Genomic DNA, 25,920 nt, shown 5'->3' with positions numbered 1-25,920 from the left:
TGGCCTGGCAGTGAGCCGGTATGACTCGAAGGTTGCAACCTGAGAGCGGGGGGAGTGTGTGTGTGAGTGACTTCCTGGATGCCGTAGCTTAAGGCGGTTGGCCTGATAGCGAGCCGGCATGATTCGTTGGTTGCGACCACGGACGGGGGAAGCACTGAGTTGTGAGCAAATAGTGTCTTTGATGTGAGTATATTGACTAGAGGGAGACCTCGTGGTTCAGTCGGAGGTATGCGGGCTGTTGCGACATTGCACGGGAAACCTTGGCTGACGATATTTAGGTGAGACTCCCTGGATACCGTAGCTGTAGGCTGTGGCCTGGCAGTGAGCCGGTATGACTCGAAGGTTGCGACCTGAGAGCGGGGGGAGTGTGTGTGTGAGTGACTTCCTGGATGCCGTAGCTTAAGGCGGTTGGCCTGATAGCGAGCCGGCATGATTCGTTGGTTGCGACCACGGACGGGGGAAGCACTGAGTTGTGAGCAAATAGTGTCTTTGATGTGAGTATATTGACTAGAGGGAGACCTCGTGGTTCAGTCGGAGGTGTGCGGGCTGTTGCGACAGTGCACGGGAAACCTTGGCTGACGGTATTTAGTCCGGTCGGGGACGTGCGGGCCGTGTTGACGGTGGCACGGAGGTCTTTGACAGTTGGACGGTTTTGCGGGATTCGAGGACGAATCCTTATTGGTGGGGGAGAATTGTAACATCCGCGAACCAATTTTTGTAAATTTGGTGTGGGTGTCGATCGACACCCTTGGTGGCATCGATCGACACCATGTTTTTCCGGTTTGGTCGGGTTTGATTTAATTGTCGATTGGTTCGGTTTGGTTCAATTAAAATCCCTAAATCGTGTGTAAAAGGGGAAAACGACCCTAGGTCGTGTTATTTTGTTGGTAGTCGCCGCTTTTGAGAGAAAGAGAAAGAGAGAAAAGAGAGAAAACGTTTCTGTGACTTTCTGGGTTTGTTCTTGGAGTTTTTGGAGAGATCTGAGGCTGTAGGAGGGTTAGCTGTTGCTGGAAACGAAGGGGGAGCTTCTGGAGGTGTTGTTTTCCACGTTTCTCAATCCAATCTTCCTGTTCTTGAGGTGAGTGCTTGACCATGGTTGATCTAAGCATGAGATCTCTCTTGTTTTGGCTGTTTTCTTGTCTTTTGTGGTGTTTGCTTGCTTGGGTTCTTTGTTTTCGTGATTCCCAGTGGTTTCTGAGGTGTTTTGGGTGAGTTTGGGACGGTTTCGAGGTGGATTGAATCGGAAGTTCATCGTTCGGATTCGCGCAGATCGTGTCTGCAGAAGGGGCATCGATCGACACCTTTGGTGGGCATCGGTCGACACTGTTTGTGGTGCATCGGTCGACACTCTCTTGTAGCATCGGTCGATACCAGTCTCAACCGAGACTTGTTTTCCTGGTTTGATGTATTGCTTGTGTTTGTTTGATTGCTTAGACTTGAGGGTTCTCAAATGCTTGTGTGTATAACCCAGTAGATGGGAGGACGGCCTCACTAAGTATTTATGATAATACTTACGCATCTCAATTGTTATTTGTGGTGTGCAGGTATGTGACGTGGAATCATGGCGATGAGGAGGAGGATGAACTAGGGTCTCGTTTGTGTGTTGTTGGTCTTGGCTATATTGTTTATGATGGAACCTTGGTTAGAGATAGGCTAGGTTGATGGATAGTATGCTTAGGATTGTTATTGTATTGGTTTTGTATTATTGATATGTTTCCGCTGTGCATGTAATTGGATGTTGGTTTATTATTGGTTGGTTACTGTTTGTGGGTTGGTTTGTTTAATTAAGTAGTATGGGATGCTTAATTATATATTGTATTTAATTATTTAAAAGAAAAAAAAAGGTCGGGTTGTTTCAATACGTGACGGATGTGCCTCTAAAAGGATCGGCCGAGAAACACTACAAAAGGTGGAAGAGCGAGAATCATCTCGTCCCTGACGCCATCGGCCACCTCATCCATGGTATTACCCTCCACGAAGGCGAATGGGACTCTCCCGGCGCCATCAAGAGCTGGAAGTACAATCTTGGTTCGTATTTCTAATCATTATCTCTATATACAGAGAATATACAAATGATTGACATGATATACACCTATATATATATGTGTAAACGAAATGTGGTATTTGTGTGTGTAATAAAGATGGGAAGGAAGAAGTGTTTAAGGAGAGAATAGAGATGGACGACGAGAAGATGGCGGTGACATTCAATGTGCTCGATGGTCAAGTCATGGAGGAGCTTAAGGTGTATATCGCAAACTTACAATTCATTCCCGAGTCCGGAAATGATGGCTGCGTCTGCAAAGTTAGTGTATATTGGGAGAAACGCACTGAAGACTCTGCAGAGCCCACCATGTTCATGAAGTTCCTCGAGAAGATGGTTGCTGACATGGATGGCCACATCCTCCAAAACCAGGAATAATGGATCGATGCTTAATCATATCATCACATCCTCCTTTAATTATATTATATATGTAACGTTTTTTCTTAAAAAAAAGTTTGTGTTCATCTCATACATGACATATCACTAATTACTTACGGTGTTGTATGTCCAACGTTTATTTATATCAGCATTGTTGTTCGTTTATTCTTATTTCATTTCATTTCGTTGTTACCATATTATTGGGAAGCTATTTTCAAAGTTATTGATCGACTAATCCGTAACGTCGTGATTCTCGCCAAAACAAAAACAAAAAAAAAAAACTACGACGATGTGATGAAATATTATTGCTCACCTACATGATAATGTGCAAAAAAAAATGGCACATATATATATACTAGAAAATTATATGCGTAGATTATGCATGCAATATTAGTTTAGAGTATATAATTATATATGAAATGTACATACAATTGTTAATATATTTCTTGAAAACAATTTAAGTTATACATTTACATGATTATAAATTATGAAATGTGAGAAAGACTTTTAAAAATTAAAAGTTCTCAATGCAATTTATAATTTATAATATATTTTAGATATATATATTTACTTTTTCTTAAATTTGCACAAACCTTATTTTTGTCTAGATATATATCAAATATTATTTTCTCGAAATAATTTATGAACCTCTATATTTCACTAATAAAAATAGCCTCAGAGTTTCAATTTGTTTGATATAAGTATCGCGGATAAATTTATATATTAAAAATCTGGAATTCTTTTAAAAAGAAAAGATTCCAATAAAAATTATTTCCAAGTACTAAGAACAACTAATTTTTCATATATATAATTAATAATAAAATTAGGATTCATCATACTTAATTGTTTGCACAATTTTGTTAAACATCATCATCTTCAATTGTTTGCACATTCTTGTTAAACATCATCATATTTAATTGTTAAGCCAGTTTTAATGTGTATATAATGTTGAAAATGTAACAGAATATAAATAATTTGTGGTCATGATTAATCAATAAAAAAGAATATCAACTTGTACCAAATGATAAATTTTCATTCTCACCAATCTCTCTCATCAAACATAATTTTGTTAGTTTTTTTAGAAGTTTTCAATTTCAAAGTCAGTCAATTCACATCAATGGATCTTTTACGGTTTTTTTCTTCAATTTCATTTGTTTGGTTATTGAAAACTTAGTGTGTAAAATGTAAAATGTGTATTAAATGGATGAAATTTCAAGACCGAACTGTTTAAATCATTATCATATTTAATTGTTAAGACAGTTTTGATGTGTATATAATGTTTAAAATGTAAATGAATATAAATAATTTGTGGTATTGATTAAATTTAATACAAATAGAATATCAAGTTGTACCAAATGAAAAAATTTCATTCTCACCAACCTCACTCATCAAACATAATTTTGTTTAGTTTTTTTAGAAATTTTCATTTTCAAAGTCAGTCAATTCACATTTTCGGTAAAAGAACTTACATAAAAAATTAGATTTAAAAATACATGTCAAATGTACCAAAATTAGTGTTTTTGGAATGAATATTAACATAATTTTGTAAAACTTATGGATTAAATAAAAAATAAAAAACTACTATTTATAACAAATGAGTTAAGTTACTAAGAGTTTAGAGCATGGTATTATTTCATAATTAATATGTTATTAATTTCTCAAATTAAAAAGATTTTAATGGAGCTGACTAATGAAATTATCTACTCAATTAATGAAAGGGAAGGTTCTATGATTTTTAAATGTGTTAAAATTAATGTTTATAAAAATTACAAACAAAATTTGATGTTTTAAATGTTAATTAGATGTATCAATTATGTGATAGTATATTTTATTATAAAATAGTCAGATAATTTTGTAACTTTATATAATGAAAAGCAAATCAAATACAATGTAGAAAAATTGTGCGGAATTTTTTATATCAATTATGTGATACTAAATGGCTAATGTATTTAGTAAAAAAACTTACATAGAAAATTAGATTTAAAAATACATGTCAAATGTACCAAAATTAGTGTTTCTAGAATGAATATTAACATAATTTTGTAAAACTTATGCATTAAATAAATTAAAAAATATAAATAAGGACATGTGTCACCAAAAGAGAACGCCAAATATCGCAATGTAAGTAAAAGTTAAATAAGATACGAGAAGTTCTTAATAGTGTCTCTATATAATCCTAAACAATGATATAGTTAGATCAATATAGTTAGATATCAGAAAGTCAGAAGGTATATGCAAAGCATCGAAATGAAAGAGTAGAGATGAGGACACATACACCACACGTGTGGACTACGACGTCGAGTAGCACCAATTTTTTTCTGTGTTCGTCTCTTTCGCTCAGGTGAGGTCCTTTATATTCGAACGTTACACTTTTTTTGTTTTAACGTAAAATAATATATTTTTGTAACTAAAAGACAAACAAGATTTAATCAAAACTCTACATTTCAAAATTATTATTCAAAGATAATTTTTAAGTAGCATATATGTTGATTTTAATATATGTTTGATTCTTGAAAAGTCGTATATATATATCTGGTTTCTTGTAATGTTGTGGCGAGTTGGCATATATAAACGAAGGGTGAGGCTTTCGTTTTTGCATCCACACCCCGAGATAGAAAACAAACAATTGGCTTACACACTTTCAAGGAAGTAATCAAAAACATTTCAGAAGTTTCATCATGGGGAAGTCAGGAACATATGTGACAGACGTTCCTCTGAAAGGGTCGGCGGAGAAACACTACAAAAGGTGGAAAAGCGAAAACCACCTCTTCCCCGACGCCATTGGCCATCACATCCAAGGTGTCACTGTTCACGAAGGCGACTGGGACACCCACGGGGCTATCAAGTCCTGGAACTACACATGCGGTTTCTCCACGTTACTCTATCTCTCTCTCTCGCCCTTCGTTTATTTGGAAACGTTTATTACAAGTTAGGGTTTCTCTATATTAATGTAAAATTCATGTGTATGAAGATGGGAAGCAAGAGGTGTTCAAGGAGAAGAGAGAGTTTGACGACAAGAAGATGACGGTGACATTTAGAGGGCTGGATGGTCACGTGATGGAGCAGCTTAAGGTGTATGACGTCATCTTCCAGTTCGTCCCAAAGTCTGTAGAAGGTTGCCTCTGCAAAGTCACTATGATATGGGAGAAGCGCAACGAAGACTCTCCAGAGCCCATCAAGTACATGAAGTTCGCCACAAGCTTGGCTATTGACATGGACGACCACATCCTCAAGGACCAGAGTAAAGCGTAATCGTTAGGGGTGACAATCTTTAACTAAGAAAAATAAAGAGACGTCCTCTGTATGTATATATGTGTGTGTCTTTTGTGTTTGTCTCGTACATGATCATCCGCCCTGTGTACATTTTATGCTGAGAATAATGGCGGTCTTTGTAAGCTTATATGTATCATCTCTGTCTTTGATAACTTGGTGTTGTTATGGTGTATTTGGTTGGTGTTCGTATTATAATATTCGTGTGTCGTCGGCTATACTGTATTATACTATTTATGTAAGGTATGCAAAGAGCGCATGTTAATTAGGATTGTATATAGCCTCATAATAAGCAGGCTATCACATAATTAATTTCATTAGAAAGAAGTGCAAAACAAAACAAAAATCCAAGGCAATAGATTGACTAACCAAAATCCAAAACATCCATTAATCTAAAACAAAAACAGACATACAGAAGAAAACATGCAAATATTTTGAATAACACTAATAATATTAACACACATGCAAATATCCTCTGTATACAGATTAACACTCATATTTTTCATATGAGTAAAGAAGTCTTCAACTTAAAGAAACGAATTTCCATATATTTATGTTTGATAAGAACCTACTAAAGTCGATGATCAAAACGTGATATAGGGTGTACGTACAATCTATACGTGAGGGATAGATGGACATGAGGACACTTAGACCACACGTGTGGAGCACCAATATCACAATGACGTCGATGATCATTAAATTACGCATAATCGTCTCTTTCGCCTTGGCTTTTTGTTCTTCTTCTTCTTCTTTTCTTTTTTTCGGTATTTATCCAATGAATCATTGATAATCCAGTCAATAATCCGTCACATATGTTAGGTTGTTTAGTTTGAAATTTTTTTCCGTTAACGAAAAAAAATTGCTTGCGTTAAATCAGAGAGTAAATCTCAAATAGACAGTTACTAAATCTTAAATTTGTTACATCAATCACTTAAAAAACGGGAGAGGAGTAATTTACATTTTTTACTGATCACATAGTGTACAACGTTATAAGTTTTTTTTTCTTTTGATAAGATTGAAATGTTGCGTCCATATATTGTTTTTTTCTGAATACGTTATGATTATAAACAAAATCTAACTCAAAAACTTAGTTTAAAAAGAAACAATATATGGATGCAAGATTTTATTTCAGAGGTTAAACTAAGCATTCATATGCAGGATCTAGTAGATGTTGAACAAATGCAACCTTTATTTCTAATTAAAAGAGCTAATTAAACCCTATAAATTTAAATATATATATATATATGTGTGTATATAGCCGTTTTTATTTCTTGTGGTTGTGGTCGGATTTTGTGTATATAAAGGAAGGGCGTCACTTGACTTGCATCAAAATATACACTTGAAACATTGCTAAAGAAAAAAAAAAGAAATCAATCAAGAAACAGCGATGTCAGGAACATACGTGGCGGAAGTACCACTGAAGGGGTCGGCGGAGAAACACTACAGGAGATGGAGGAGCCAAAACAACATCGTCCCGGACGCCATCGGCCACCATATCCAAGGTGTCACCGTCCACGACAGCGACTGGGACTCCCACGGCTCCATTAAATCCTGGAATTACACAATCGGTCCCTGCCTTAATTTACTCTATCTCTTTACGTTCATACGAGGATTGATGTGATCTATTTTGTAATGTGGCCTAAAATTGTGTCTGTGTGAAGATGGGAAGCCATAAGTCTTCAAGGAAAAGAGAGAGATAGACGACGAGAAGATGGCGTTGACGTTCAGAGGGCTAGACGGCCACGTGATGGAGGAGTACAAGGTGTATGATGTCATCTTACAGTTCATTCCCAAGCCGAATTAAGGAAGGGTGCGTCTGCAAAGTCACTCTGATATGGGAGAAGCGGAAGGAAGACTCCCCCGAACCCACCAAGTACATGAAGTTTGTCCAGAGCTTCGTTGCTGACATGGACGAACACATCCTCAAGGGCCAGAACAAGGCTTAAGAACCCTCCATGGTCACCGTCGTAAATTAATAATCCTTATGCATGTGTATCTTTTGTGTATGTCTCGTACGTGTCTTTTATCATCCGCCTCTTTTTCCTTTGTACATCAGTACATGTTGTGCTAGTAATAATGGCGGTTTTGTATGTATCATCCGTCTTTGATGAATAGTTGATGTTGTTATGTACGTGTGTTCGTAATAAACTAAACTTGTGTTAGTTATGCGATTTTGTGTACGATATAAAGCGCATAATATATTAGAATGTATATATTGTCTACTCTCATTATTCTGAAACAAAACAAAATTAAAGACTCTCTCACATCTCCTCTCCCTTCTGTATAAAGCCTAGATTTTAGAATCCTCTGTTTTGCCAATTCTACTTTCTTTCGATTTCCGGCCGTGACACACTGTTCACTTCATTCAATTCGAGTTTTCTGATTCATGATCTTTTTTTAGCTTGTAATTTAGTACACTACTACTATTAGAATCATGTTTCAATGTTTCATGGTGAGGGAATTTTGTTAAGGCCCATTAGCACTTATTCGGCCTATATATGTGGGGTAGCAAAAGTTGACTATGATCAACCATCAATCAACCCCTCTTTTTTATTCATTATAGACGATCAAATGTCACGGTCACTCAACCATATATATATGATAATATATACCAAAGGGTCACGAGTGAAGTCTACGACCAGTCGACCACCTATGTCTAGTGATTCGCTTAAATCTCTTTAACAAATTTCAATTTTCATTTACAAAGAACATCATATGATCAATTGGCGTTGAATATGCATCTCCCAATTTTGCACATAGTGTCACATAGTATCATATATGTAATTATGTATATGCAATTGGCGTTGAATATAAATAACCGCGTGCTATATCTTTCAGATACATTATTATCAAAAAGGTGGACATGTATATAGCTTTTCAGCTTTCTTTTTTAATACTTTTTAAAATTTTAACAAGAAACAACTGAAAGTGACTTAGCATTGTTAGAATAATCTGGTCCACCTATAATACGATGCACATTAAAAGAGCATATTCATAAGAATTAGCTCACTATTTATATATAAGAGACAGATTAATTAGGCTCATTAGTCATTACAATGAATATATATAGGCATAGTTGGTGACATTCAAAAAAGATTTAAAAAGAAATTATTTCAACCAATTACATATTTCTATTTTTGCCTATCCTATTTACCCACCAATGTCACATGCAAACAAAAAAAGAAACTCTCGAAAGTGAGATTAAAATTTTCCAATTAACCCTAATATAATGAAGATAAGATCTTTAACAAGTGATAAAGGGGAAAACAGTAGGATTTAGTTTTGGTTCGGTCGGAACATATCTCATTGTAACCGGTCAAACTGATCAATCAACTCGACTCAACTCAGCAAATTCATCTAATCGGTGGAGAGTTTCCAAGCAGATGTGGCTATGAGCGGTCGAGTGTACCAACCCAACATGAGACATCCGTCACTCTCTTCAACCCGATAACCCTCTCCGCCGTTAAACAGAGCCAATAGCATACTCGCTTGCTTAAACGCATTCGAACCAAGATGTGCCGCCGAAAACCCAGCTGAACCGAACCGTTTCCTCCATTGACTCAACGTTTCGTGACGCTCAACTCGGTCAGGTCCATCACAAGCCACAACATTGCAAATCTGTTTACCCAAGTAAACCTCAGACATGACCTTGTCTTGACCACTCGGCACACCTTCCAACGAGTCAAACAACGTCGAGTAGTAATGCAACGACTCGGTAAACCGGTCTAAGAAAACCGGACTATTATGGTTCGATTCCTGCTCAACAACAGTAAAAATCTCCGGTTTGATCTGATTCACCACACCAAGAACCTTATCAATCGCACCAGGTCGTCCCAAGAGCTTGTGAAGCTCGAAAACAGAGTTAACCGCAACAGACTCAACATCACTCGGTCTAAGCTCAAGCATCGACGCATCGAGATCAGCTAAAGTGTTAGCCACAAATCGTCTATACTCGAACTCCACATGAATCGCCTCAGCTAAATGAGCCAGCTTACAACCAACCTCGTGAAGGTAATCGAAATTATCCGGCGCCGGTGGACCAATTCCGGTTAACCGGAAAACAGGAGGACCACCAGGTCGAAGCGCAAGAGCCTGCATAAGCGCCGGCCATTGAAGACCTTGGCTCATAGAGAAATCGATGACGTGAACTCTCTTCTTCCCTTGAAAAGCTTCGAGGATGGCTTGATTCGCCGTGAAGTGAGCGAACTTGAGGTAAGGACAAGTCTCGTAGAAGTGCATCTGAAGAGTATCGGAGAGAGAGTGATCGATCGGGCTCTGCGACGGTGAGAGACGGTAGATCCGCCGCGCGAGTGCCTCGGCGAAGTAAGTAGCGACTTTTCTCATCGCTCCGATCTGAGACACGGCTAAGAATCCGATTTGCTTCACCAGAGCCTCCGCTAGAGTCAGATTCTCACTCTGAACAGCTTCAGCGCAAGCCAAAAGCGCGTGGACGAGACGCACACCGTTCTCCTGCGAGTCGACCAGGACTACAGGCCGAGTCGACTCACCCGTTGCTGCTGTTGTCGCTGTCGCCACCGTCGTGTTGTTTGAGCATTTCAACCGCTTGTTCGTAGTAGCATTCGCATCACCGTCGCCGTGGTGGTTAGAGGAAGAAGAAGACGAATCGACAGAGAAGTGATGATGATTGAGAATAGCGTCACCGGGAATAGCTTTGAGATCGTAGTCGGAGTTAGAAGAAGAGAGCATAGAATCAAGCCACGTGTAAAGCTCGGCAGGGTTGTAGTGAACGGTCTCATCAGTAGCGAGGTGAGAAAGATCGTGGTCTTGAACATTAGACATCATAACTTCAAGCTGTTCAAGCTTCTGAGCAACATCAGCCATTTCTGATGACCTAACTTTGTAACCAAGAACAGCTAAAAGCTCGTCCATGCCGTTGTTACAATCGTCTTCTTCTTCTTCCTTCATCTTATCTTGATGTTGATGATGATCTCTCTTCATGGTTTGGATCTAAAGACAAAAAAGAAAAGGTTTGCCTTCAATGTCGGATCTAGGTTTTTGCTTTTTGGGACTTTGTTGGGTGAAGGAAGAGACTGAAGAAGAAGGAGAAGAATCTTTAGCTTCGGTGATTGGTTGGGACTTGGCTTAGTTTGGATTTTTATTTGGGATGCACTCTCTCTCTATTTACTACTACCACTTCTCATTATTATCACAAAATTTTTGTAGTAAAATTATAGAGAGAATATAAAATAAAAAGAAAGGGGCGCAGGGGTGGTGATGGGGCTCGATGTCCGATGAATCATGGATCAGAGGGCTAACAGCAACATCTACAGCTCTAAACGATAAGGCTGAAAAACTCTGAAACACACACCAACACTTATTATTTTCTCTATTTCAACATTTTTTATTTAGTAGTAGTATATATAATGGTCATACAATTTTTTTGAACAACTAAAGAAGATTGTCATGTTATTATAGTGTTACAATTTACTTTATATGTTGCTTTTTACAAAAAAAATTGTTTTGTTGGTTTTGTATGATTGTTATATCTTTTGATCTAAAATGAAGATATTTTTTTGTAACAAAACTTTAGGTATCTTAATATAATTTTATTTGATTAATTCTATTTATTTGAATAAATTAAACTTTTGTATTGAAAAAGTAAACAATCATTAAACCCATTATGAGAGATTAATACCCCATTTTAATCAAAAGAGAGATAGAGAGAGAGAGAACATGACGTTTTCCCATTTTAGATTACATTGTTAAAAAGTCATAAATATAGGAAAATTTTCTAACATTATTCATATATTTAACAAAATAAATAAATATTTTAACCTCGTTATTTTTCTTATCTGTGAAAGTGGATAAGAACTAACATCTTCATTAATTACAGAAGACTTTTTCTTTTTTGAAGGGGGAACTGAAAGCTTTCCGAGAAGCATAATAATTAAACTTCCACACATTAAAAAAGAGAGAAGCTGAAATTGAGTTCATCATACAGTTTGAGTGCCCCTAGCTAGGCTTCCTTTGTAATAATGTAGGCATGTTTCGAGCAAGGGGGTACAAAAGTTAAAATCAGAATAAAATCAATTTTCCAAATACTAGTACCAATTAAAATTTGAATACAATTTGGATTCGTTTTCTTTTAAACAATAGCCGTCGATTATTTATTATTATACTTAACTTTTGGTGGCTATTTGTAGATAAAATTGTAAAATACAATTCTAGTATGTACTTAAACGCCGCCGTTTACGGCCTCTCCGTCTTTAAATCAAAATAAGATTACCATTTACCACACACACAAAAATAACTATAGTCCCACTAAACGTTTTTCGAAAATAATTTCATAAAAAAATCAGAACTGACAACATGTGATGGCTCCACGTGTAAACGGGACCCTTACAGACCATTGACGCGAACAGACCGTACGTACACCATTTAGACCGTGGTCCCCTCAACGAGTCCATGTGATTATTACACGTGTCTAATCTTTTTATACCCTTTAAGCCCTGAGACAGACCACTCTCACCGTGTGAACGAACTGCCCTCGTATGGACCATTACAGTTTACCGCTCCATTGTTACATGGTTCTTCTTATGTTTCATAATTTACATATCTCAATTTTTATTTTTATTTACCTACTTCACATATAATTATCAGATGCATAATGAAATCATTACATTATTTATTTCCTATATATATATATATATATATATTTGAGAGTATGGATAAACAATAGTATTAATTAATTGTTGACCACTTAAAAAAATACAATAGTAGTAATAAATTAAACATTCTACATGTGCTAAAAATCTTGCACGTGAGAATATTAGATCTCTGAAGGACTTACGGTATGTATAATTTACTAGCAAAGATAATAAAAAAACAAGATCTTCAAAGTTTCTTACTTGATAATTATTATTAAAAAACATGTTTCTTTTACTTGATTGCTTATCGTCTTACTTGATAATCAAGTGCTTTCGTTGATTAACCCAAAAAAAAAGGTGCGCTCATTAGTTCCTTTCTTGTATTTGTTAGTGGAGAAGATATCAAACGGCAATGGTGTCATATCATATGTCATGGAAATTTAGTGTGCTTTGTATCCATAAACAACCTTTTTCTAAAGTAAAAATAAAAGCCAAGATAACTTGATATATATTCATTTTGAAACAAAGTATTTTGTAAATCGGATTACTTAAATTTTATAAGATTTATAGATCCCATTTATGCATAAATACATCAGCACTAAAGAGATGAACCAAAAAAATATATGAATTGTCAAAAAATTGATATGAGGTGGCAGGGAGACCACTCGTGGGTGTTAACTGTCAAGGGCACAAAAAACACATGAATAACAACATTACAATTACCATCTTCNTTTTTTTTTTTTTTTTTTTGCTTTCTTTCATTGATTTACAACTTAGATACATGTTTAACAAGTTGTTACTTAGGAAACTATATATGTATGCTAAATAGAAACACATTTGGTTAGTTTGTAAGGGACAGAATTGAAATGGGTTTAGGGAAGGGAAAGGCTCTTGTTGATGAATTAGGAGGCTTTGGTTAATTTAATTTAGTATCAAAATCAGACGGCAACTTTTTTTGTGAGTGGGCGCATGACGTACGAACCAATCAAAATGGCATAGTAGGAGACAGCTCAAGCCAGTCTGGACAGGTGTCGCCGTTTAAACATGAAAGTTAGTGTTCTGTAAATGTAGATTCTGGAACAACTCGCTGTGAGGAACAAGTCGTTGTGCCGAACAGAGCGTTGTGCTAATCAGGAAGCTGCATCAGATCACAGACGCCCGAGTTGCTGACATGGATGTGTGAGCTGACGTGGAAAGACGTGAGTGGATGTGATGATGCGTCAAGGAAGGCTGTTGACGTGGTCTTGAAGATAGAGACAAGATTGTACTTGGAGATATGGAAAATATTCTCTGCGATAAATAAGGAAAGGATAAGCTTGAGGAGCAAGCAGTTTCCGTTTGTCTGGAGATATGAAGAATATTCTCCGCAACAGTTAAGGAAAGGATAAGGCTGAGAAACAAGCAGTTTCCTTATCCCGTGATACTTGGAGATTCGCCTTCTAGGGTTTCTCAAATCGTGTATATATATTCTAGGAGTAGGCCACGAGCCAAGTTGAGCACTCTAGAATATTGATACAGTTGTAAACTTCGAAGCCACAAAAATAAGGCTTAGAAGGGGTGTTCCCAGTTCTCTGTGACGTTAATCAGGGTGGTGATTAAGTGCGCAGAGAATTGTTTTTTCTTTCTCTTAGATCTACTCTGGTGAGAGTTTAGATAGAAAAGAGAGAGGGTGAGTTTTAATCTCTCAGCTAAAAAGAGAGAGGGTGAGTTTATTCTCTTAGATCTACACAGGTGTGTGTTTAGATAGAAAAGAGAAGAAGGGTCAAATTCATTCTTAGTCGGGTTCAATCCTATTGGGTAGAATAGGTTGAGTAAGGGCCGAGACAAAATTGTATCCTTGTAAAAGATAAATTTTGTTAATAAGATTGAATAGAAAAGCGTTGGCTTGGCGCGTTCCAAGTGTGAATCAGTGTGTTGTGCTTCTCTATACCCTTACAATTGGTATCAGAGCAGACGCCTGATAAAAGAAATGTGTATCTTTTCAGCAGGTGAGATCTTGAGACGAGGTATGGAGAATCCACAACAGTTCGTTGATGAGAACAATCCGCTGAAGCTTGATGTTGAGTATTATGATGATTGGAAAGCACAAATCAGACAGATGATTCAGAGTCGTAATTGTAGCGTACGATCGATTCTGGTCCATTCACGTGGTGTTCGTACCCATGTCATCCAGCTTTAGCCAAAAGCAAAAAACACCATTGCCATATGTATCTAGTATCTACTACACCTTGCCGTTACGAGTCTGTATTGTGTTGCATTTATTTTAAACTATACTTCCGTAGTTCCGTGTATAATATTCCTTCTTTAAAATGTTTTTTTTTTCTTCTTAGTTTTTCCTTCAACCTTCCAATACTGAATACTACCGGTATCGGATTTATGATTGATTAGCAGGTGAACTATAGTATTATTTTTGTATGAGCAGGGGGCTTGTAAATAAAGTTTGAATACAAAAATGATAACAATAAAAGACCCCCACAATTAATTTGCAATTGTATGTAAGATGTAAAACATCAATGTTTTAATAATCAGTATCTTACATATGATTATAATGCTAGTTTTTTTAAATATATAAGTATGTGAAGTCGTGTGCTTTTTTATTTTCTAAATCATATTTTGTGCCAGAAAGATTCGAATAGCCAACAAAGGAATAATCAAATCAGATGGTCAAACTGAAACAAACCATGATTCATAACTCGTGCTCAACCCTTGATACGCTGAAAATATAACAAATTCAAACATGCCATCACATATATTCGTATGTCTCAACTAACAACACTTTAGTTTTAGGCTCAATACAAGATGAGTATATAATTCACGCTTTAGAACTTTGCATCCACCTAACAGTAATTTTATCGATCATAGATGTGTATATTATGTAATGGTTTGGGTAACATCTATATGTGTGTATATTCGTAATATCGCGATTCGAACCGCGAATGAGTACTCTAAATTAATTGGAAACAGTTAAGCGGATAAATATTAAATTAAATGTAAAGAGCTAACTATATAGCATAGTACATAAATATAAAGCCGGCAAATCTGGAACTGGACTGACACAAGGTGTCGTGCGATGTCCTCGGGGTGGGGGGGATATAAAAACATAATGGTGTGAGACCATACGCACGTGTCCCTACATCGAATATCACATGTAGGCTTGCTCTTCGATTTTATTTTTATTCTCTTGTTAATATCTATCTATGCCAGATTCATGAATCTCTCTGTTAAGACTATAGAGACTCCGACGAAACTCTCTGCCCATGTGAAGTTCACATTTTTACCTGCATCCTGATGTCAAATTTTAGAACTACGGCGGCTAGCTAGCAAAAATGAGAGAAACAAACATATTGCTTTTACGATTTCTATTATTTTGTTATAAATTAAAAAGGAAAACAACACAATACAGAATTTTAGTATTTAAGATACTATTTATCATCGTCTCGATTGACGTACCCATCGGAGGAAGCGAGGAGAAGCAACATAATTGCTTTCGTTGGCGGCTGATCAGTGATCACGTGATGAGAACGAAGAGGTGTGTCCTTGTTTTTTATTCCACTTACCCATTTAATTACACGTTTACATGCATGGCTCCTTGAATGATACTATTATGACAAATTAAAGTACCGTTGCTTCATATCTATTTAAACAACAGTACAACACCATCGTTTCAGTTTTATCATATGTTCTCCATAGAAAAACAATTATACCCGATGCTAGTTACCAAATTCTAGATAACAACATGGCTGGTTGGCGTAATTCATTTCAGAAAAAAAAACAGTTAATTTTATATTTAACAATATAATGGTAGGTGTTTGTATTAAGATTGATGCCAAAACAAACAGAGTTGGGGATCAAAAGACTGATGAATTTTGATGGGCTTGGTTGTTGCTGCGAGAATCATTGGACTAGTCCTGGCTTATTGTTGTATACTACTACTAAAAATAAATGGGCTTAATCCCCTTAACCAAAGAAACAACCCAATAAGTAAAATGTAGGAGAGAATATGGTGGTGACAAGTAAAGAAACAACACATTGTTGCCGGTGCTGATTCGGTAAAGTTGCATTCATTACGGCCTGCTGCCATTCAGATCTGTATAAACAAGTTAACAACCCAATGAATAAACATAGGAGGAGAATATGTATTGACAACTACATCCATATTGGTAATGAATTGTCTCGCAACTTGTTAAAATCAAAGCTAACCTAACATTCAAATCGACCAATCAAAAATGTCAGTGAGAGTATTGATATAACTAGAGGTTGCATCTATAACAACCCTATGAACTATATACTATGTTTCTGTTCCCCACCAGTATTGGTGAATTGGTGGTAATGCTTTTCCACAATATCTTTAGTAGAAAAAAGGTCCCATAAAAAGAATGCTTTCGGAAAAAGACAACCCCACTTTTCATTTTCCTTTTTTAAAAAAATTTACCAGTTAGAAAGAAAAAAAAATAGCCATAAAAAATGGTTAACCCCCACAAATAATACATTTTCTAGTATAAGTCGCGGAGACGTATGTATAAAAACAATGGCTATGTGAATGAAGATGAGTTTGCTGACAAATAAACATTACGAACAAAAAAGAAAGAGTTTAGATCGAGTCAAATAAAATAGTCTGCCTCTTACATAAATTTTCAGCGGCATGCCTTTGCGTCTAAATTAATTTAAGCATCACTTCTTCTTCTTTTTTTTTTTCTTATCATTATTTTTTAAGGAAATCATTTGACTAACACGTTTAGTCAGTCGTTTAGTACCAAGATGGCAAAGACGAAGCCACACACACACTCGATCGTTTTAACGACAAAAACAAAAACAAAAAAAGTTACACTACTTGATCAAATAAAAAAAAAAGAGAGATTGAAGTAAAAAAGAAAAAAAAAAAAGAAAAAAAAAAGCAAATAAAAAGAGTTAAACAATACTACAAATTAAGGAAAATAAATATATAAAGATGAGACGAATCCAAATCTGTCTTCCTCTTTTCTTTTGCGTTTCTTCCTCTTTCTTCTCACTCTTTAGATTTTTTTTCTCTGAGGTTTTCTCGGGACCAAAAAATATAACATATACTATATAATTTGATTCGAGAGAGATCTGAACAGAGTCTCTTCAATGGCAACGCTTCAGTCATGGCGAAGAGCTTATGGAGCCCTAAAAGACACCACCAAAGTCGGACTTGTCCGAGTCAATAGCGATTACGCCGTACGCTCCCTCCCTTTCGATTTTAGATTTTTCTCTCTATTTCAGCATTTCTCGATCCATTGAATCTCTTATTTGATTCGAGTTTTGGTTACATAATTTCAGGAATTAGATGTTGCCATAGTGAAAGCTACTAACCATGTCGAGTGTCCTCCCAAAGATCGTCATCTTAAAAGTAATTGGAATTCGATTTTTGTTTTCTTAGATCGTAACTGTTTCTTGTGTTTGTGTGTGTTTTGAAATCTTTCTTTTGTTTACAGAAATTTTCCTAGCAACATCAGCAGTTCGGCCTCGAGCAGATGTTGCTTACTGCATTCATGCTCTCTCCCGACGATTGCACAAAACCAGAAACTGGACGGTATTCATTTTGAGTGGTTATAGTCATTTTGCACCGTTGAGTATGATCATTATGTGTGTTTTTAGGATTTGAAGTTTTCTTCTGAGAGTTTTTGATTATTAGATGTTCTTTAGGTTGTTTTAAGGATCGTTTCTGTTTGCTATCAGCCTATTAGATTTAGCGTTTGTATGTGTTTCTGATAGGTTGCACTGAAAGCACTACTTGTCTTACACCGGCTTCTGAGGGATGGTGATCCTACATTTAGAGAGGAGCTATTGAATTTTTCTCAAAAAGGACGCATTATGCAGATTTCTAATTTCAAAGATGAGTCTAGCCCAACCGGTGAGTCTTTTACTGCTACTTTCACGGGCTTATATATGTTTTAGAAGCAAAATGAGTTTTCTTCAAGGTTTTTTATTCATAGAGTTGCCGCTGATTGGTTGTTTGCTTTATGAGTCTTGCAGCCTGGGATTGTTCTGGGTGGGTGCGTGCTTATGCATTATTTCTTGAGGAACGGCTTGAATGCTTCAGAGTTCTGAAATATGACATGGAGGCTGAACGTCTTCCAAAAGTTTCTCCAGGGCAGGAGAAGGTATCAGTTTTTTTTTGTGTTTGCTTGGTTTCCTGGCTTCAGGCTACCTCCTTTTTTTCCTGATGGTTTTTTGTTTTGGACATTGTTGTCAGGGGTATAGCAAAACAAGGGATTTAGATGGTGAAAAACTCCTGGAACAGTTACCAGCGTTACAGCAGCTTCTGCATCGTCTCATTGGTTGCAAGGTGCTTCTTTGATGCATTTTCCAGTTCTGCTACTATGTTTTTGTAAAGCGCATACTACTTTCTATTGTGCTGGAGCAGCCTTCTCTTTTTTACAAATGAACTGACTTTGATCTTCCAACTTTCTCAGCCAGAAGGTGCTGCAAAGCACAATCGCATAATTCAATATGCACTCGCTCTGGTAGGTTGAACTAAGCCTGGACACATAACTCACAATTTTACATATATCCTAGTCTTAGTAACGGGTCATATATTTCCTATCCGGAAAGAACAGTTTGAAGTTTGAACTAAGTTCTGAGTTGTTTTTGAATATTGTATTTTTAGGTGTTGAAGGAGAGCTTTAAAGTATATTGTGCCATCAATGAAGGAATAATCAATCTAGTAGAAAAGGTAGTCCCAATTTTTTCTTTCCCCCAGAGTTACTCTCTCTCCCTGCATGTGTTCTTTGATATCTTACTGTTTCATATATGCATATACTGCAGTTCTTTGAAATGCCAAGACATGAGGCCATCAAGGCCCTTGATATATACAAGCGCGCGGGTCTGCAGGTAAAGTTGTTGAGTTATTTTTTTCTGTGGATTCATTGAGATTTCACTTAACAAGGATTAGTCTATCGATGCAGGCTGGCAATCTTTCTGCTTTTTATGAAGTTTGCAAAGGATTAGAACTTGCAAGGAATTTCCAGTTTCCTGTTTTAAGAGAGGTATCAGATAATAACTTGCTTGTTAAATTTCAATTTGTAATGGTAAGTACTTTATTATTACGATGTAACTCTGTTTGTTTTTTTCAAGCCTCCACAATCTTTTCTTGTAACAATGGAGGAGTATATGAGAGATGCACCTCAAATGGTTGACGTCACATCTGGGCCACTGGTACGTATATATTCCAGAAATGGTCCTACAAAAACCATGGTTTTTTTTTGTTTAACTTAATTTCTAAACTTTTTTTTGTCAACATACAGCTTCTGACCTATACGCCGGATGAGGGGCTTGATTCTGAAGATGTTGAACCTTCGCATGAAGAACATGAACCGCCATTGCCTTCAGATGGTACCGTTGTTCTATCTGAAGAGACACAACCTTCTTCGCAGCCTCCTCCTTCAGCAGAAACTCCACGGAATATCATTGATACAGATGATCTACTGGTGAGAAATGCTTATTACATACTATTTTGATTTTTCGATATTTCTGTCATTGTTATTCTTCTGTCTCTGATACTCTTCATGTTGCACTCAGGGTCTGAACGATGATGCACCTGATCCGTTAGAAATCCTAGACCAAAATGCACTTGCTTTGGCCTTGGTTTCCACTGATGGTGAGCTTCTTGGACTATATATACCAGGGCGCTAAGTTTACCTTTCTTGTTAGTTGTTGATCGCATTTATGATTCCGTTCTGTATACAGATGATTTTTCGACGTTTGGTTTTGGTCAAGCAAGAGATTTGGATTCGTCAGGATGGGAGCTTGCCCTGGTCACAACACCTAGCAATGATATATCTGCAGCCACTGAGAGACAATTGGTAAGATGTATTCTTGTATTATTGATAATGGCATGCATCAATTACTTGCCATTATCATGTTTGCATATGCCAGTTTGGGGCTGGTAAATTAAATCTGTGGCTTCTAAATCATAACCATCTTTGTTTGCAACAAATGCTAGGCGGGTGGCTTAGACACGCTCACCCTGAACAGTCTATACGACAATGGAGCCTACATTGCTGCCCAACAGCCGGCCTATGGCGCTCCAGCTCCCAATCCATTTGAGGTCCAAGACCCGTTTGCATTTTCAAACAGCGTTGCACCGCCTTCAGCTGCAAACAACCCATTTGGTCCCTACGAGCCAGCCTATCATCAGGAACAGCAAGAGCAGCAACCACAGCTTGAGGTTGCACCCAGCGCTGCAAATCCTTTTGGTGATTTTGGGGAATTTCCAATAGTCCCGGTTTCAGAACCACAAAGCACCACCGGCTTTGGAGAATTTCCAGTAGTTCCGGTTTCAGAACCTTCAAACATCACCGGTCTCGGGGCATTTTCAGCAATCCCGGTTTCAGAACCATCAAACACCACCGGCTTTGGGGAATTTCCAGTAGTCAAGGTTTCAGAACCACAAAACAGCACTGGGTTTGGGGCATTTCCTGTAGACCAGGTTTCAGAACCGCCAAACACAACAGGTTTTGGGGCATTTCCAGTAATCCCGGTTTCAGAACCCCCAAAAACCACAGCCTTTGGGGAGTTTCCAGTAATCCCGGTTTCAGAACCGCTTCCAGTGATCCCGGTTACAGAAGCGCCAAAAACCACAGGTTTTGGGGAATTTCCGGCAATCCCCGTTTCAGAAGCGCAAAACACCACCACGGGGGGTTTTGGGGGATTACCGGTTAATGGAGGTGCTCATCAACAACAACATGACAGCAACAACCCCTTCGGCAGTACTGGCTTCTTGTGATTCGCATATTCGTAAATTTTCTCAAATGCTTCCATTTGTTTTATATGATTTGTGAGTAATAATAGAATCACATCATCATCTTTGTTCTTCTTTGAGTCTTGCAAATCTTGGTCTGCTTATTATATACAGAAAGAACTCAAGGGTGAATATATAAATGTAAAATTCATTTTACGTTGGTGAAAAATATGAAAGACATAAGTCGTCTTACATTGAAACAAAATAATTTGAAATATGATTTAGCAAAAACGTTACTAATGGTTATGTCGTTTGTCTGTTGTAAATTGTAATACTGTATGTTGTAAATTTTAGTTTTAGGCTTTTTAGCAAAAAGGTAATGTTAAAAAATCGAAATACGAGGAGAATTACGTCATTTGAAGGCTAAAAAAAGTCAGAAGTCAAACCCTATTATGTCCACGTCAGTAATCCGGCAGGAGAAAACAGCTATAAACTCACAGCCGTTAGATCAATCACAAAGCTGAGAAACCCCAGCCGTCCGATCAACTCTATTATTCTACTATAACATATATGATTCGTGAATTCTGATGAATGTTGATATGATGAAAACCACTTTCCCAATTGTTTTATAAAATCCCTTCCGAACACACTCTCACTCTGACTTTCACATGGCGTTAGATCAGCATTCATCGGAATCTCAGAGTCAGTCATTTACACTCCCACCTTATCCTCAGGTAAAATAAATAAATCCATAATACATTTTGATAGGATAGTCAGATTTTTTTTTTTTTTTTCAAATTAGTTTCTGAATTTTTGAGAATTGCGATTTTTAGATGATAATGGAAGCGATCGAAGCACTAAACGATAAGAACGGTAGCAACAAAACGACGATTGCTAAACAAATCGAGTCAACTCAACAAACCTTACCGCCGTCACACACGACGCTGCTTAGCTACCATCTCAACCAGATGAAGAAGACTGGTCAGCTTCTCATGGTCAAAAACAATTATATCAAACCAGATCCACTTGCTCCTCCCAAGCGTGGTCGTGGACGTCCTCCCAAACTGAAAACTCAGGCGGAATCCGCCGCCGCTGCGGCTGCTGCTGCTGCCAAAGTCTCTGCAGATCCGCCTAGATCTCGTGGTCGTCCACCGAAGCAGAGAGATCCATCGGAAACTTCGATTGAGCCGCCCAAGGAGACCGGATCTGGAAGACCACGTGGACGACCACCGAAGAGACCACGAACAGATTCGGGTAAGGTTGTTGCTCCGGAGCCCGCAGCTCAGGCAACCGGTGAGCGTAGAGGACGTGGGAGACCTCCGAAGGTTAAGCCAACGGCGGTTGCGCCGGTTGCGTGTTGAGTGTATGCAACTCAAAACAAATCATAATTGGAATCTCTTAAAAGAGTGGTACTTTTTCGCTTTTAAGTAGATGGTTTAGTATAATTCGTATTTGATTCTCAGATGTGTTGTTGTTGTTGATGCTGCTTAGTCCTTGGGAGGAGATTAAGACTTAACATTAGGGAGTAGGGACGAGTGTGTATCATTATTGTGTTTTTTAATTAGCATGTGTTATGTTAAACTTTTAGTTCTCTCTCTTTGAACAACCATGTCTTTAAAACATTGTTTCTAAACTGGATTCAATTATAAAACAGTGATCGTAAAAATAGAAACTGTGAATGGAGTTGTAGAAGCTTTTTGGTTTATGTCTAGTTGATCAGATACTTATTGTTTGTATACCAAATCTAGTAGTTTGGTTTGTATTCATTGGCGCAGTTCCATTCATTGCAACGAAAACACACACACACTGTGAAATTGTACATTGGCATCCATCCCCGTGAACAAAACGGACAAAACCTTTGCTTTAGTAAAGATTTTAGTGGGCCACAAACAGACAAATTTTAGGGGGCAAACTCATGTCATAGTCGGATGTTCTAATCTAATCATCCTCTCACGGGTTTCGATTCGTGAGATATTGATTTCATCAATAATAATAAAAAGAAATGCTGATATGATGGCCAAATTCATCCCAATCATATCCACCAATGTTCATCAAATTAATATGGGTTTACTTCTAATGTAACCAATGTTATATTCATCATATATAACCAATCTATCATTATATCCATCATCACTCCTACAGCAAGCAACACATACTAATACAAATCAAACATAGATTACTGTATAATTTGATGAGAACACACAAACTCGGAGTTCCAACTCGGTTTCCAAAGCCTCGAATACACAGAAAAACACTAATTAAGCACACTTTAACACACCATATTTATATATACAAGTATTTTTTTATATATAACTTCTATATTTTAAGACCTAAGCATAATTAGCTTAGGCTCCATCGTTGGCGTAGGTGTTAACGAGAGCAAGCGCATTACTCGTGAACCTCTTGACGTCGCCGACTCTCTCGCATATCGCCGTCTTTGTCTCTTCGTCTTCCATCTCCTCCGTGATCCCATCAGTACACGTCTCCTCGTCCGTCAACGCCGCGCTCATCCACGTCTGCACGTTACTCATCTGAAACCTAAACGTCGGCGCTCCGGGACGACGGTGGTTCATCTCCCGGAGCTGCCTCAGGGACCCGCGCATCTGGTCCATGGCGTCTCCCACGTTCGATACGCAGTCGTGGACGGCGGCAGAGGATGCAGCAGGAGCAGAGCGACGTGCGAGTTTGGAGAGGTAACTCGCCGCGTATTTTGCGCGGGAAAGGGAAACTCCGATGGCGAGCTTAGCTAGTCTCGCCGGATTATCTTGTACGGTGGAGGCGTAGCCAGCTAGAGACGTATAACAAACGTCGGGATAAAGCGTTGCGTTGCAGCTCGTACGGATGAAATCTAGGTCGTCGATTGTTGGTTGTTCATGAAGGAAACGGACGGCTGAGATTGTCCGGGAAATGAAGAGTAAGGCGGCGACCAAGTGGAGAAACGTCGTCGTGCAAAGCTGCCTTCCCATTTTGAAGTTTTTTAAAAGTTTTATAACTCTGTTTTACTTTCTTGTGAGATTGGAGGGTTTATGTAGGCATATTGAGTAATGGAGATATTTGACATGTTTGCCCATTCATGCTCATTAATAATCACATTATCATCCCACTAATCATTTTGTCGGGTGTATTTTTTTTTATCTCTGGTTGGTGTGAAAAGGAAGGCTTGGTAGATTCACTCTTAGCCGTACCTTAAAAGGAACTACATTCTTTATGCTTATCACTTTCAGACTTGAAATTATACTTGTTTTCAAATAAAACCATAAGCTAGATACCAGTGGCCGCCAAGAAAAAATCATAACATATCAAATGTTATATACTGTAACTTTTAGTAAAACTAGGTATATGGCCGTATATATGAGTCGTCGCAACTCGCAAGTGAGCTTTTTGGGTGGACATACAGTAACTAGTTCCAATCTCGACCACGAATGATTCGTACGTGAACACTATGGTGGGACTCTCATGGAGTATGTGGAGATTCGCCTACTCTCATTAATTCTGCCCAATAAAAATAAGTTACCCGAGAAGAAAAATATCCGCACGCGTAATTATCAAACATTCTATGGGATTAATTTCTCAAAAATGCTCCAACTCATTTACTAATGATAATGATGTCTTCTTTCTTTTAATAGTCATCTTTTTAGATTTTACATATTTTAGTGTTGAATCTGTTTGATTAAGAATCAATAGAAAAATATAGGACATGATGAATTATATGTACTTATATGACTTATATGGGATTATATATGGGAATATATAATGCTATATTTAGATATATGTGAAAGAAAAGAAAAATGACGGCATGATCGTTTTAGTAAACGATCCACACCATGCTTCTTAAGAAGAAAAGTCCACTTAAAATACCACTTGTTTAAAAGTGAGTGTGCATACTAATACAATGTGTAGTGGGGAGGTAGCCGACTAAAGATTATAGGGATTATTATATAGGATTTGATGAGTAACGTTTAAATCATTCCCTATCATGTTAATGCATATTAGATGCTTGGTTAATAATAATAACAAAACAATCTCATGCATATTTTATAATGATTCGTCGATATCAAATATACGATTTAAGCCTTCATTTGTTAATTAAAAAGACTCTGTATTAGAATTAGAACTTTGCACTGCAAAAACTAATATTTATATCAATACAATGATTTTTTTTTTTTTGTAGTTCAAAACTTAGACTAGATACAATGGTCACTTTTTAAACTGTTGAATAATTTATTCAACTGTTCAATAACTACAATGGGGGAGTTGAAAAAAAAAATAAGCTGATACGGAGATAACAGCATTGAAAAGATTCAACACCATTGAAGCACAAAAATGTAGTTCTTGGTCGTCACGTGGCAGATAATAAGTGGATGATTTTTTAATTATATAATAATATATAGATAAAAATTTGTGTTTTATTTCTATTAGATGCTAAAATTTTAGATACTTTTTATCCAACCCAATTATTTGAGATCTATTATTTCATAGGATATAATATTTTATTTAAATATTTTTATACCAAAAATTCATCATTTTTTTTCCTCTATAAATAGATACTTGATTCATTTAATTTAGATACTTATTTTATAAATTTATTTAATATTTACTTATATTATAGTTTCATTTGTTTTTTTTAAATGAATGTAAAATTAGTTTAAATTCAAAACTGTTTTACAATGACCGTGAATTTTCATTTGATATTAACTGTGACTAATATTATGTAATCACAAAAAATATAAGTAAAAATAAAATGAAAATATGAAATAATAATGGTGGTGGGGTATGATGTTGTAGTTTTATTAAACAAACTATTGTAGTAAGAAATAAAAGTGATGTAGATATTGAATTATGATGTGGAAGAAATAAAAGATGATGTGAAGTATGAAAAATAAAAAAGTGGTTGTTGTAAACAACAAACATTGTAGATAGTC

The 25,920-nt window shown here is 36.9% G+C and overlaps 6 protein-coding genes and 1 pseudogene across 6 annotated transcripts; 5 read left to right on the top strand and 2 right to left on the bottom strand.

Moving 5' to 3' along the window:
* LOC104759233 (MLP-like protein 328) lies at nt 1,451–2,499 on the top strand. Its single transcript, XM_010482182.2, has 3 exons — nt 1,451–1,456; nt 1,845–2,028; nt 2,142–2,499. The coding sequence occupies exons 1-3, from the start codon at nt 1,451–1,453 to the stop codon at nt 2,417–2,419; spliced, it is 468 nt and encodes a 155-aa protein (XP_010480484.1). The 3' UTR covers nt 2,420–2,499.
* LOC104755804 (MLP-like protein 328) lies at nt 4,973–5,922 on the top strand. The gene is made up of 2 exons (XM_010478268.2): nt 4,973–5,284; nt 5,391–5,922. Exons 1-2 carry the CDS (start codon nt 5,098–5,100, stop codon nt 5,669–5,671), a joined length of 468 nt encoding a protein of 155 aa, XP_010476570.1. The 5' UTR covers nt 4,973–5,097; the 3' UTR covers nt 5,672–5,922.
* LOC104755803 lies at nt 7,045–7,820 on the top strand (annotated as a pseudogene).
* On the bottom strand, nt 8,755–11,040 carry LOC104755802 (DELLA protein GAI-like). The gene has a single exon (XM_010478267.2). It carries the CDS (start codon nt 10,646–10,648, stop codon nt 9,047–9,049), a length of 1,602 nt encoding a protein of 533 aa, XP_010476569.1. The 5' UTR covers nt 10,649–11,040; the 3' UTR covers nt 8,755–9,046.
* Nucleotides 17,204–21,214, top strand: LOC104755801 (putative clathrin assembly protein At1g14910). Its single transcript, XM_010478266.2, has 15 exons — nt 17,204–17,493; nt 17,596–17,665; nt 17,751–17,848; nt 18,031–18,169; nt 18,292–18,419; nt 18,512–18,604; nt 18,732–18,782; nt 18,926–18,991; nt 19,084–19,149; nt 19,224–19,304; nt 19,393–19,473; nt 19,563–19,745; nt 19,837–19,915; nt 20,005–20,120; nt 20,261–21,214. The coding sequence occupies exons 1-15, from the start codon at nt 17,404–17,406 to the stop codon at nt 21,041–21,043; spliced, it is 2,124 nt and encodes a 707-aa protein (XP_010476568.1). The 5' UTR covers nt 17,204–17,403; the 3' UTR covers nt 21,044–21,214.
* LOC104755800 (HMG-Y-related protein A-like) lies at nt 21,579–22,677 on the top strand. Its single transcript, XM_010478265.2, has 2 exons — nt 21,579–21,732; nt 21,832–22,677. Exons 1-2 carry the CDS (start codon nt 21,667–21,669, stop codon nt 22,357–22,359), a joined length of 594 nt encoding a protein of 197 aa, XP_010476567.1. The 5' UTR covers nt 21,579–21,666; the 3' UTR covers nt 22,360–22,677.
* Nucleotides 23,065–24,106, bottom strand: LOC104755799 (21 kDa protein-like). Its single transcript, XM_010478264.2, has one exon. The coding sequence runs from the start codon at nt 23,962–23,964 to the stop codon at nt 23,344–23,346; it is 621 nt and encodes a 206-aa protein (XP_010476566.1). The 5' UTR covers nt 23,965–24,106; the 3' UTR covers nt 23,065–23,343.

This window comes from Camelina sativa, chromosome 17 (assembly GCF_000633955.1).
Source record: "Camelina sativa cultivar DH55 chromosome 17, Cs, whole genome shotgun sequence".
Lineage (NCBI taxonomy): Eukaryota > Viridiplantae > Streptophyta > Magnoliopsida > Brassicales > Brassicaceae > Camelina > Camelina sativa.
Note: the sequence above shows the minus strand (reverse complement) of the source record. Positions and strands in the feature narration are given on the sequence as shown.